A 13438-nucleotide genomic window follows, 5' to 3' on the forward strand; every position below is an offset into this window, starting at 1 on the left:
ATGGTGGACTTCTACTTGAGAAATGGCTTATTGGTATCTGCATGAACTGCAGTGGTTCAAGGAGACGTCTCATCACCACTTTCTCTAGAAGAACTCGGGATGGGCAATAAAGCTGGCCCACGTTGAAGCATGGCTTCCATAGACATCTTTCCACTTGTCTAAGGCCCTTATCTGATCTGACAAAGCATACCATTTAGCCCACGATGTTTACCATCGCGCCCACTAAATGGCCCTCCAATGGTCACCAAATCCAGCTGGCCAGTATCTCCTATCTGCTCAGACAAAGGATCGTCTTCCATCTGTCAAAGTGTAATACCATGCGGGCCAAAGGCCTTTATCTGGCCGAACTAAGTAATGGGACATCCCATTGTCCATGATGTGTAAACAGGCTCTGATTTACTGGAGGTTGTGGGGTACCAGGCTCGGAGCCAGTTAGTGGGTCAAGTGGAATACAAAGCTCCATCCTTCCCACAGAGGAGCCTGGTCCTCTGAAGAAACACCATCGAGATGACAGGGTAGGATTCTCATCCCACAGGGCTGCGAGGAGTGTGTCAGTATGACTGAGGGGCAGAGAGAGGGATGGAGTAGAAAATGAAATCGAGAGGAAGCGAGAATGGATACAGTGTGTTGGAAGACGAGAGAAAGATACAAAAAGCAGAAAAAAGGGGAGGGATGAAAAGAGATGGAGACAGATTGAGGGAGGGAGAATGACAGAAAAATTACAGAGAGGAAAGGTAGTAAGGAAAGTCAGAGGAACAGAGGTTTGGAGAGAGTCAGAAATTTGTGAGAAAGGTAGGGTGCTAGATAGATAGAGATCGCGGGAGGGAAGCAGTTTGAATGAGAATTGGAGTGAGAGAGACACTGAAAGAGAGTGACAAAATCAGAGGGAGATCGCTCGAGGAAAAAGAGGGAAGTTCCAGTGTGGGGCAGAATGGGTGGAAGGCAGATATGAAGCGAGAGGTTACAATCAGTGTCACCAGAGGTGAAAACAAGGACGGAGTGACTTAAACCCAACTCCTAAGCTCGACGCCTGTCCCTTTCCCTTCCCGAAGAAACCAGACTTGGGACTTGGTCTGTCTCTCACCAGCTAAGCTTCTTCGACAAATAAACAAACAAAGTATTGTTAGCTCAGCTGCTTGGCACTTTTTTTTTAAATGAACATTTTTATTATATACAAATTGCAGTTTTCATGTCCAGTTAGTGGAATGGTGCTTTTTTTTTTCACAAGCCCCTGAGTTGAGAGAAACTTTGGAATGTGTTTTTGTAACCTATGTGATAAGGTTGGACAAGCTAGAACTACCCTCAATCTGTTACCATAGCAACAGGCCGCTTCAATGCTGAAACATTGAACTGAAATGAGAAAATCCTGGATGGATTGTTTAATGAGTGAACTAGATTGACTGAATTTGTATAAAGGGGTATTTCAGCACATTCTTCAGTTGCTCTCTGAACTTAGTCTGGGTTACCGCATAAATTGCGGTATTTGTGCAGCAACTGAGGAGCTGCAGCATGAAGCCTAATTCCAACACAGAATAATCTAGATACACAGACATATACCCAATATTATTCATCCGGTGTGATATAGAATACACAATTAATGTTGACCATAACAGGATGAAATTGGCCAAGATCACAAACAGTAAAACAATGGATTTTTTTCGCTTTTGCATTTCTGTGTCATCCTGATTGTCCCCATTGGTGTGAGCCCGGAGTCTCCTGCGGGCTCTGCTGGTCACTAAAATGTGTCTGACGGTGAAAACATTGAGCAGCACAATCACGAGAAATGGGAGAGTCGGTGTTAGAATGTGGTGGAGGAACTCGATTGGGACCCAGACATGTGACATTTGAACATCGATTGTTACCACACAAAACCAGGGGTCATTCATCAGCCGATACCGATCTGAGAACATAAAATACCAGAAAATGTTCTTTAAACAGCTTAACACAGTCACTGTTTCCAGAACCACAGCTACAGTTTTCTTCCTGCAATATTTACTTCTCAGCTTCTGGCAACTAATGGCCACAAATCTATCAAAGGTGAAAGTGACGGTAAACCATACACAGCAGTCAGTGACTGCATAAAGCAGGACGGCATGGATATTACACACGCGGATGGACTCCAGGAAATAAAACTGTTCCAGATAAACAATCGGAATGTGTCTCAATATCAGGTCGAGGATAACGACCAGCAGATCTGCCGCTGCCATCGCCATCAGGTAACGACTGACACATGGAGACAATCCACAAGCTTTATAAAGCAGGACGTAGATCGTCACTACATTTACTGTGAGGAAGAAAAACAAGCAAATTATGCGTCAGTTTGGAGGCAAATTTACCAGTTTGATGGAGGTCTAGTGATATTTTCAAATTAGTGACTGTGTTCAGAGATTCATTGATGGTATTAGAGCTGAATTACATTCAAAAATGTAATGTAAACCACAAGAAACCCTCCCTCCCCAAACACACATCCATAAGAAGAGATGGTTTCTGGAACATTCCCACATACTCGATCACTCGAGAACAGACACAGGACACTTCTTTATGGTTCCTAATACGGTGGATGAAAACATTGCCTTCCTGAAGGATTTTCTCCCAGTTCCTGGAAGACAAACAGAGGTTGTAAATTTCTGTCTTTTAGTTTAAATTGTCCTAATTGTTCTGTTGTGAAGGAATATAAAACACAGGGAAAATTTATCTCCCCTTTAACTGCCTGAGGGGACTTAGCAACAGTGTCTCCTTCCTGGATGGGATATTTTCCCTCAGGATTTAGTCTTTTATTCAACAAACTTTTGCTCAGCTGTTCAGAAATAATGTTGGTTATAGAATGTTCTGAGGAATGTCGTTTACGGAAGGTGACAGAGACATAAAGACCTACATACAGAGGCCATTCCATCCATTAAGTCTTCCCCAGTCGAAAACAACCACCTAACCATGTTTCAAACAAAATCAGGATCAGGAAAATGCCAATTAGGAGGAGCAGACTCACTTTGCTACAATCACAGGAACATTGGATTAAGGTGCCTCAGTTGGTTATTCAGCTCTCCAAACCTATGCGACCTTTCAATATGATTATGACTGATATGACTGTGTTCTGACCTCAACATCCCACCCAATCCCTGATGACCATTGACTCCGTTGTAATTCTTGAATCTGTCTGTCTTTCCCGGAAAAAATGTTCAATGCCTCTGCCTTCCCCACACGCTGGGCAAGAGAGTTTCAAAGACTCATAACACTTGAGAAAATAAAATAAGCCTCTTAATCTCTGTAATAAAGCACAAATGGCTTCTCCAAACCAAATATGTTTCCCCTAGCAGTAGTCCTGCCACCTTGTAAGCTTCAGTTTATAATTGGATACACTATTTGATCGTCTTTGGGAACCATGGGATGTTTGTCTTCTCAATGACACCTTGGTTTTTGATTGGAATAAAGTTTTACTGAGTGTAGACAAATATTTGCTTACACATCTGCCACCTTTCCGATGACCATAAGACCTAGGAGCAGAATTCTGCCATTTGATCGTTGCTGATTTGTTTTTAAACCCCATTCTCAAGAGAATGGCGAGATTCTCACTGGATCTCGCCTTAATCTGCTGATGTGAAGATGGACAATGATCTCCCTACAATGCTGTACATTGCTCCAGATGGCTGAGACTGCTCGAACCTGGGTGTCATGGCCTCAACCACTCGTCATGGGTGAAGAAGAAATTCTGCCTTTGCACCTCCCCAGCGAGGAGAAAGTGCATGCCCATGCCCGCAACCAGGGTTTGGGGGTGCAGAAATTTCCCCCAGAGTGCCACGTGCAGGGCCAATATCAGAGGACATGCAGGGTAGCTCTGTATTGACCGTGCTTGTTCCAGTGCACTATGCGTTTTCAATGTTGGTACAGCTGCCCGGGATGCTGGTTGTTTGCAGGAGTTCCGTTGAGTGGTGAGTTGCTCTGCGAATGATGTACAGTAAGAAATGGGGGCAATGAACATGATGCTCACTGCGAGGGCTCAAACACCAATTAATGCAATGAGTTTGATGAGATCCACTCAGCCATGCGATGGAAATCTCTCTCCAAACTTGCATCAACTGGCACTTTGCATAAAAACAATAGGATTAAGCCAATACTTTAATTATTTGCTTTCGTACCTGATGGGTAATGTTTCATGGGGCACCATCACCATCCTGTCCCACTGGCAGGACAGGTCCACCAGTGGTGGTGATACAGTGGTATACGGCCAGGAGAGGAGTTATCCTGGAATTCCTCAACTTTGATTCGAGAGCCAAGAAATCGAAGGGCCAAATGTTCTCCTCCTGATCATGTCTTCTATGTTTCTATAAATACCAACAAATAGGAAGAGGTTGGGAAATAGATAGAGAGGGGAAGATTGAGACACACTGGCATGGAGGAATGTGTTCACAGGTCTAACAATGACAACTGAAGATGTTTTGACAGCATCTTGCAACAAAAGCCAGTGTTTCCAGGAATGATCGATGAATGGGATTTTGGTTTGAGTTCAGACGATGGAAAGTTTTGGATGAGCATTTGTTCTGCAGCTTTGTAACTGAGAGTAGGGACAGCAGAGTCTTTGGCTTCGTGGGCTGAAGCTAACAATAATTTGTCAAAGTGTCATTTTCATTTAGTTTGACAGAGGGATCGTCTGCACGAGGCCGAGCTAGTTTTCTGGTGCTATATTGTCAAACTCACCTTATTATCTAACTATCATACACCACGGGGTACCTGTCATTCATTGGCAGCCTGATTCTCCCATTCCTCATAGCTGGATGTACTCGCCAGTGTCCGATGCCCCTGAAATTTCCGTGACCCGTTACTTCAAAAAGCCAATGGGCACATGTTTGAACTTTCTAAGTTTCCACCTGCCCTGCACGGTTTATCCCAACCATGACAGATAAGGGGCAATTACACCACAATTTGTTGACAGAGGCCTGGAGGCCCGAGTGGATGGGCTAGCAAGGAGGAGGACCTTTCTCTTCCCAGAGAAGACGACATCATCAGATCCACCGAGCATGGTCTGAGCTCTCTATCCATCTCAATGCCGTATCTGCGCTCTGAAGAAATGTCTAGGAATACAGGAAAAGCCTCAATAACCTTCCCAGCTCTTCCAGGACAAGTATCATCGTATTCTCTCTGCTCCCTCATACTCACTGAATATCTGTTATAGCATCTACCTCCGAACAAGGCTCATATTGCACAACTCACACGCCTGCATAAAGCACTTTTCCCCTCTCTCTCTGATCTATGCAGTGCCCCCATGTGGTTATATAATGCTCTGGAGAATGTCATCTCCACAATTTTCTGGATGATGTTGTTTGTAGAATGTTCCAGATAATGTTCAAACAATTCCCAGGTTCAGGAAAATGCCAGTTCCCACCTTATGTACTGCGGAAGGTGAGAACAAAGTTGTATTTTTTTTTTCCAAATGACACATCATTAACGTCTATTATGAGGCCATTTAGTTCTTTAAATCTGCTCCACCTTTCAATAAGATTCTAGCTGATCTGATTGTGTCCTGAGCTCTATGTTACAGGAACATTCAATCATTCAGTCCCCTTGGTTCCTGTCACTGACCAAACGATACTCAAACACATTTCATATCGGTTTTCTTCAAACATGTGTCCAGGAGTCATTTCGTATGTGGATGGACTCTCCAAACCATATATAATATCAAATTTATACTTTTATGCAATTGTACGCTAACTTCACACAGACCAATCAAAAATATACACTTATTTTATGGTTATAAATATCCATTCACAATTAGTAATTCTGGTTATTTCGCTTATCTCACCTTATTCTATTCAGCCAAAGACAGCATCTAAACATTTGTCTCATTGTAAAATTCAGTTCCTAATAGAGAACACTTTTTGTCCTCAGCTGTTATCATGAACGTTAACTGACTTATAGTTTCTTCATTGTTATCAGTGTTTCTATTGTCCTTTGTCTTTGACTATTTCTGTCTGTAGCAGTTTCATGGTCTCCCATTCAGTTGGCTGGCAGCTGGTTTGTGATGCAAAAGGAGGCCAACAGCGCAGGCTCTATTTCCACACTGACAGAGGTTACCGTGAATAGCCCACTTTCTCAACCTTGAACCTTGCCCAAGCTCTGGTGACCTTCAGGTTAAAACACCACAAGCGGTCTCTGTCTAATAAGAGAACAGTATCATTGTCGTCTGGGACTCTAGCGACTTCATTCTATCACTGCTAACATTTTAAAATTTTCTCTAAATCATCATTTATTTTCCATTGTATTCCTGGATGGCCTGGTCATCCACTGTTTCATTTTGTATCACTGTCAGCATTTCCCACTACAGTACACGTTCCTTTCCAGACCCCAATGATCCTCGACTCCATTGTTATTCATGAATCTATTTGTCTGGGCGTCAAAAATATTCAGTATCTCTCTCTCCAATGCTCTCTGGAAAAGAGAGTTCCAAAGACTCACAACACTCGGAGAAAATAGAAACAAAATAAATCTCCTCATCTGTGTAATAAATTGAAGTTGAATTCTAAAGAAAAATAAGGACACAAAATGTGCTCGCTTGCTTCACTTTCAGTCAACTTTGTCAGAAGGACATGGTGTTGCAAATGTGCCCAGTCTTACTGAGAACACATTCAGAGGACTGTGCATGATGGTTTTGTTTCACCTCCCGACATGAGAAAGGATAAAATTATGTTAGAAGCAGTTCAGAGATGTTTAATTTCACTTATTCTGGGGTTGAAGGGCTTGTATTATGAAGGTTTAACACGTTACCCTTTGAATCAGAGGTGATCTAATTGGATCATACAAGATCTTGAGGACAGTGGATGAGGTGGATTGCCAATAAGTGTCCGTGTCCAAATTTGTTGTCATTAGACTTTGCACCTTTCTTGGAGAAATTTGTTTTGGTCATAAACCAATTATTTGTGGTTGACAAAAGAAATCTGCCTGCCTTCTTCCTATCACTGAACCTGAAACAGCCTGAGACCCATATCATTGGCCATAACACCACCCTGGTTACATTTAAAATTTATTGTGACAAGTAGAAGGGTGGGACTAGAAAAGGAAACAGTGACCACTCCAACCACGATCAGAACAGGGATGTGGAGAAATTCATTGAAGTGAGAATTCTCTTTCCCAGTTGTTTGTGGTGGTTGAATCTTTGCATTATTTCGAGGCTGACTTAGTTTGATTTTTGATGGACGGGTGAATCAGGAATGTTAGGTATTGACAGAAAAGTGCAGCTGCGACCACAATGAGATGAGCCATGATCTTACTTACTGGTACAGGAGTGTAAAAGGGTCGAATGGACCACATGTGCTCCACATTTCTATGTTCTGATGTTCTATTCAGCCCCTCGGATCTGCTACACAGAGTTAGATCGAGGCCACTTCGATGGTTAGGTATAGGTTGGAAAATATTCATGGAAAATCCAAGCTGGGTCAGGAAAAGCGCACCCACACCCAACCCATCCCTTTTTACAGGCTTCCTCTCTCTGCAATGTCTGCTTCAGATGAGGGTCATGCTGCAGACCCAGATTCACTGTGATACAGCCCCCATAACTCAACCAGGGTTAGCCCAGCCAGGATTAGCTCTGGTCTCCGTGAATGCAAAATTGCACAAATGACTTCTAGGACAATAACCAGTTACTTTCTAATAACAGACCATAAGAAATAGGAACAGGAGTGAGCTATTCGGCCCCTCAGGCCTGCCCCATTATTCAATAAGGGCATGGTTGATCTGTTTCAGTGCTCAACTCCACTTTAGTGCCAACTCCTTGCAGTCCTCAACTCACCAATATGTTAAAAATCCATTTAACTCATCCGTAAAGACGTTCACTGATCTAGACTCCAAACTGTCTGTGTTAGGAATTTCCAGGCATTCACTACCTTCAGAGAGTAGAAATTTCTTTGCAACTCAATTTTATATCAACGTTGCTTGTTCTGTATCTATATCCTTGAGTGAAAATGGCTGCTCAATACCTACCTTGTCAAGCCCCCTCTGTATCTTGTATCCTTCAGTAATATTCATTCATTTCAAATACAATGAATAATCGCCTAATCATTTTAGGCGTTCTTGGTAAGTCAACAATTTCATCCCAAGAATCAACCTAATGAACCAATCTAGTTACCTGCTGCACCAACATGCTAACTTTATGTTTCTTGCACAGGAACACCTCAATCCCTTTGCACAGTGCTTTATTTGGCATCCTCTCCAGTTAATAATAGGCTAGCTTTGGCTTCCAATGCCAAATTACACGAGTCATACTATTTTTTACAGTAAACTTCGCTTGCCAATTATTTGCCTGGTCATCTTTCAGATTCCTTACATCCTTACTGCTATTTGCGCTCCCACCTATGTTTGCATCATCCACAAACTTGGCTACATAATGCACTCAATCCCCACCTTCAAGCCATTAGTATAGATTATAAATGACTGTTACATAGGACTTATATTTATGGTACTCCAGTAGATACATTTTTTAACCTGATAAAGACCCATTAATCCCTACTCTCAGTCTTCTGGGTGTTAACCAATCCTTATTCCATGCTAATACGTTATCTGTCAGACTGTGAGCTCCTGTCTTGTACAAGAACCTTTATTTTGTTTCAGAACCATATAGAAAACCTTTGGAAAGCCAAATACAATGTATACCAGTTCCTCTTTATCAACTCTGCTTGTTATGTTCTCAGGGAACTCCAGCAAAACTTTACATGATTTTACAGGGCAAAACGTAATTTCCCTTTCACAAAACCATGTTGACTCTGATTGCATTCAGCTTTTCTAAATGTCCCGCAATTCATTCTTTAAAAACGGACTGAATGGTCTATAGGTCCCTGCTTTCTGTCTCAGTCCCTTCTTGAAGACAACTGCCACAATGGAGGTTCTCCACTTCGCTGGAACACTCCTGCATTCTAGAGTTATGGGATATTTCAAAATATTGCCACCATAACTCTGCAACCACTTCTTTTAAAACTGCGTATCGGTTACTGTTAATTTGTCTCCCTTCGTCCCATCTGTTTGTCAAAAACCTTGTTCTTTTTGTTTGAGATAATTTATATTTACTCCTATTACAATCTTGTGCATCTCATTGAAACACTTACAGTGTCGTCACTTGGGAGGAACGAAGAAAAATACTGGTTTAAACCTCTGCTTGTTGCCTGCAACCGATTCCCCAGTCACACCCTCCAAGTGTTCCACATATACCTTCGTGACCTTCTTTCTTCAAAGAATCACCAACTCATCTTGAACTCTTTCTTAAATATGTACGGTAAATCTCTTGCCACTTGTTTTTTTTTTAACCTTTCTTGCCAATTTACTTTCATAATATGTTTTCTTCCCTTTTTTTATCCCTTTTATATCATCTGCTTCCGGTTTCTAAAATAAGCATTCCAAATCTGGCCTCTACTTGTCCTCAACAATTTAAGAACATAAGAATATAAGAACTAGGAGCAGGAGTAGGCCATCTGGCCCCTCGAGCCTGCCCCACCATTTAATAAAATCATGGCTGATCTTTGAGACTCAGCTCCACTTACCCGCCATAACCCTTAATTCCTTTCCTGGTGAAAAATTTATCTGATCTCGCCTTAAAAACATTCAGTGAGGTACCTTCAACCACTTCACTGGGCAGGGAATTCCATAGATTCACAACCCTTTGGGTGAAGAAGTTCCTTCTGACCTCAGTCCTACACCTGCTTCCCTTTATTTTGAGGCGATGCCCTCTGGTCCTAATTTCACCTGCTAGCGGAAACAACCTCCCTGCCTCCACTTTATCTATTCTCTTCATAATCTTATATGTTTCTGTAAGATCTCCCCTCATTCTTCTGAATTCCAATGAGTATAAGCCCAGTCTACTCAGTCTCTCCTCATAATCCAACCCTCCCAAATCTGGAATCAACCGAGTGAATCTCCTCTGCACCCCCTCCAGTGCTAGTATATCTCTTCTCAAGTGAGGAGACCAAAACTGCACACAGTACTCCAGGTGTGGCCTCACCAGGACCCTATACAGCTGCAGCATAGCCTCCCTGTCTTTAAACTCCATCCCTGGAGCAATGGCAGACAAAATTCCATTTGCCTTTTTAATCACCTGCTGCACCTGCAATCCCACCTTCAGCAATTCATGCACAAGGACACCCAAGTCCCTCTGCACAGCAGCGTGCTGCAATTTTTTACCATTTAAAACATAGTCCATTTTGCTGTTATTCCTACCAAAATGGAGGATCTCACAGTTATCAACATTGTACTCCATCTGCCAGACCTTTGCCCACTCACTTAGACTATCTATATCCCTCTGCAGACTTTCAGTGTCTTCTGCACACTTTGCTCTACCACTCACCTTAGTGTCATCTGCAAATTTTGACACACCACACTTAGTCCCCAACTCCAAATCATCTATGTAAATTGTAAACAATTGAAGTCCCAACACTGATCCCTGAGGCACACTACTAGCCACTGACCACCAACCAGAAAAACACCCATTTACCCCTACTCTTTGCTTTCTACTGGTCAACCAATCCTCTATCCATGCCAATACATTACCTGTAATACCGTGCAACTTTATCTTATGTAGCAGCCTTTGGTGTGGCACCTTGTCAAATGCTTTCTGGAAATCCAGATACACCACATCCAGAGGTTCCCCATTGTCCACCATGCAAGTAATGTCCTCAAAGAATTCCACCAAATTAGTTAAACATGACCTACCCTTCATGAACCCATGCTGGGTGTTCCCAATGGGACAATTAACATCCAGATGTCTTGCTATTTCTTCCTTAATGATAGATTCAAGCATTTTCCCCACTGCCGAAGTTAAGCTAACTGACCTATAGTTACTTGCTTTTTGTCTGCTTCCTTTTTTAAACAGTGACGTCACATTGGCTGTTTTCTAATCTGCGGGAACCACCCCAGAGTCCAGTGAATTTTGGTAAATAATTACTAGTGCATTTGCTATTTCCCCCATCACCTCTTTTAGTACCTTGGGATGCATTTCATCAGGGCCAGGAGACTTGTCTACTTTTAGCCCCCATTAGCTTGCCCAGCACTGCCTCCTTGGTGCTAATGATAGTTTCTAGGTCCTCACCTGCTATAACCTTCTTGCTATTAATTTTCAGCATGTTATTTGTGTCTTCCACTGTGAAGACCGACACGAAAAAACTGTTTAATGTCTCGGCTATTTCCTCATTCCCAGTTATTAAATTGGCCTTCTCATCCTCTAAAGGACCAATGTTTATGTTCGCCACTCTTTTACGATTTACATATTGATAGAAACTTTTGCTGCCTGTTTTTATATTCTGAGTTAGTTTACTTTCATAATCTATCTTACTTTTCTTTATAACTTTTTTTGTGGCTTTCTGTTGGCCTTTAAAAATTTCCCAGTCTACTAGTTTCCCACTACTCTTTGCTTTTTTGTATGTGTGTTTTTTCAATCTGATACTTTCCTTTATTTCCTTAGACATCCATGGCTGGCTCTCTCTTTTCCTACAGTTCTTCCTTATCACTGGAATATACTTCTGCTGAGCACTGTGAAAAATTGTTTTGAAAGTCCTCCACTGTTCCTCAATTGACCCACCATAAAGTTTTTTTCTCCCATTCAACCTTAGCTAACTCCTTCCTCATTCCTTCGTAGTCTCCTTTGTTTAAGCACAGGACATAGGTACAGGATTTAACCTTCTCACGCTCCATCTGTATTTTAAATTCGACCATACTGTGATCGCTCCTTCCGAGAGGATCCCAAATTGTGAGATCATTAATTATTCCTGGCTCATTACACAGGACTAGATCTAGAATAGCTTGCTCCCTCGTAGGTTCCATTACATATTGTTCAAGGAAATTATCGCCGATACATTCTATGAACCCCTCCTCAAGGCTGCCATGACCGGCCTGGTTTGACCAATCGATATGTAGATTAAAATCCCCCATGATAATTGCTGTACCATTTTTACATGCATTAGCTATTTCTACGTTTATTGCCTGCCCCACCACAATGTCGTTATTTGATGGGCTATTGACCACACCTATCAGTGACTTCTTCTCCCTGCTATTCCTAATTTCCACCCAAATGGATTCAACATTTTGTTCAGTAGAACCTATATCATCTCTCACTACTGCCCTGATATCATGCTTAAAAATCAGAGCAACACCACCTCCCTTACCTTCCCGTCTGTCCTTCCGAACAGTTTTATACCCCTGGATATTTAACTCCCAGTCATGACCATCCTGTAACCATGTCTCTGTAATGGCCACTAAAACATACCCATTTGCCATGATTTGCACCGTCAACTCATCCACCTTGTTTTGAATGCTCCGAGCATTCAGATAAAGTGCCCTTATGCCAGTTTTTGCACCTTCTTTTTGGGTCCTATTACCTCCATTACTAACAGCTCTTGAGTTCTCCTTCCCTTTAACTTTTTTCCAAATTTTCAATGGAGTTGAAGCTTCCTCGTCACCTGCTAACCTGCTGCTTTGCCTTACATTAATTGTTATTCTCCCTCTACGCTCACTTCTCCCTTCCCCCCTACTTACTAGTTTAAAGTCCTATTAACCACTCTATTTACCCTTTTCGCCAGAACACTGGACCCGGCCCTGTTCAGGTGGGGTCCATCCCAACGGTATAGATCCCTCCTGTCCCAGAACTGATGCCAGTGCCCCATGAAAAGGAAACCCTCTTTCCCACACCACTCTTTTAGCCACGTGTTTACTTCCCTGATCCTTGCCTCCCTATCCCAATTTGCACGTGGCTCGGGCAGCAATCCAGAGATTATGAGGGCACCCTGGGAAGGTAAGCTTTTCGATTATAGAAGTCTTACCTCGCGTGAGTGCGGCCTTTCCGTTGTTTCAGCGGCAGGTGTCCGGGAGGAAGCGCGAGGGCACCCTGGGAAGGTAAGATTTTTGATTATAAAAGTCTTACCTCGTGTGACTCCATTTTTGGAGTCAGTAAGTGAGGTAATATATTTGGGTGGTTGCTTTACCCGAAACACTACCTCGGTAGTGTCTTCCACCCATCCTCTTCCTCGAACCAAAAAAAAAGGTTCTGAGCGCTGATTTGGTCAGGTTACTATTTTTTTTTTCAATAGTCTGTTTGGGAATTCACAGCAGTGGGAATGGATGTTAGGGCAGTTGCATGCTCCTCCTGTAGAATGTGGGAGGTAAGGGTCACCGCCAGTGTCCCCACTGACTTCATCTGCGGGAATTGCACCCAACTCCAGCTCCTCGGACACCGCGTTAGGGAACCGGAGCTGGAGATGGACGAACTTCGGATCATTCAGAAGGCTGAGGGGGTAATTGCGAGGAGTTACAGGGAGGTAGTCACACCTCAGGTACAGGAAAAAGGTAGATAGGTTACAGTCAGGGACGGAAAGGGAACAGGCAGACAGTGCAGGGATCCGCTGTGGTCGTTCCCCTCAAAAACAAGTATACTGTTTTGGATACTGTTGGTGGGGACGACTTACCATGGGTAAGC

The 13438-nt window shown here is 42.7% G+C and overlaps 1 protein-coding gene across 1 annotated transcript in view; it reads right to left on the reverse strand.

Annotated features, from left to right (window-relative positions):
- Positions 1–1391: 1391 nt before the first annotated feature.
- The window catches only part of LOC125483815 (probable G-protein coupled receptor 139), a 30429-nt gene continuing 18382 nt past the window's right edge, over positions 1392–13438 (reverse strand). The window contains exon 2 of the mRNA XM_048600509.1: positions 1392–2284. Coding sequence (XP_048456466.1) covers positions 1392–2284 — 893 coding nt within the window. The remainder of the gene's footprint in view (positions 2285–13438) is intronic.

The sequence above is a fragment of the Rhincodon typus genome, chromosome 8, assembly GCF_021869965.1.
Source record: "Rhincodon typus isolate 14 chromosome 8, sRhiTyp1.1, whole genome shotgun sequence".
Lineage (NCBI taxonomy): Eukaryota > Metazoa > Chordata > Chondrichthyes > Orectolobiformes > Rhincodontidae > Rhincodon > Rhincodon typus.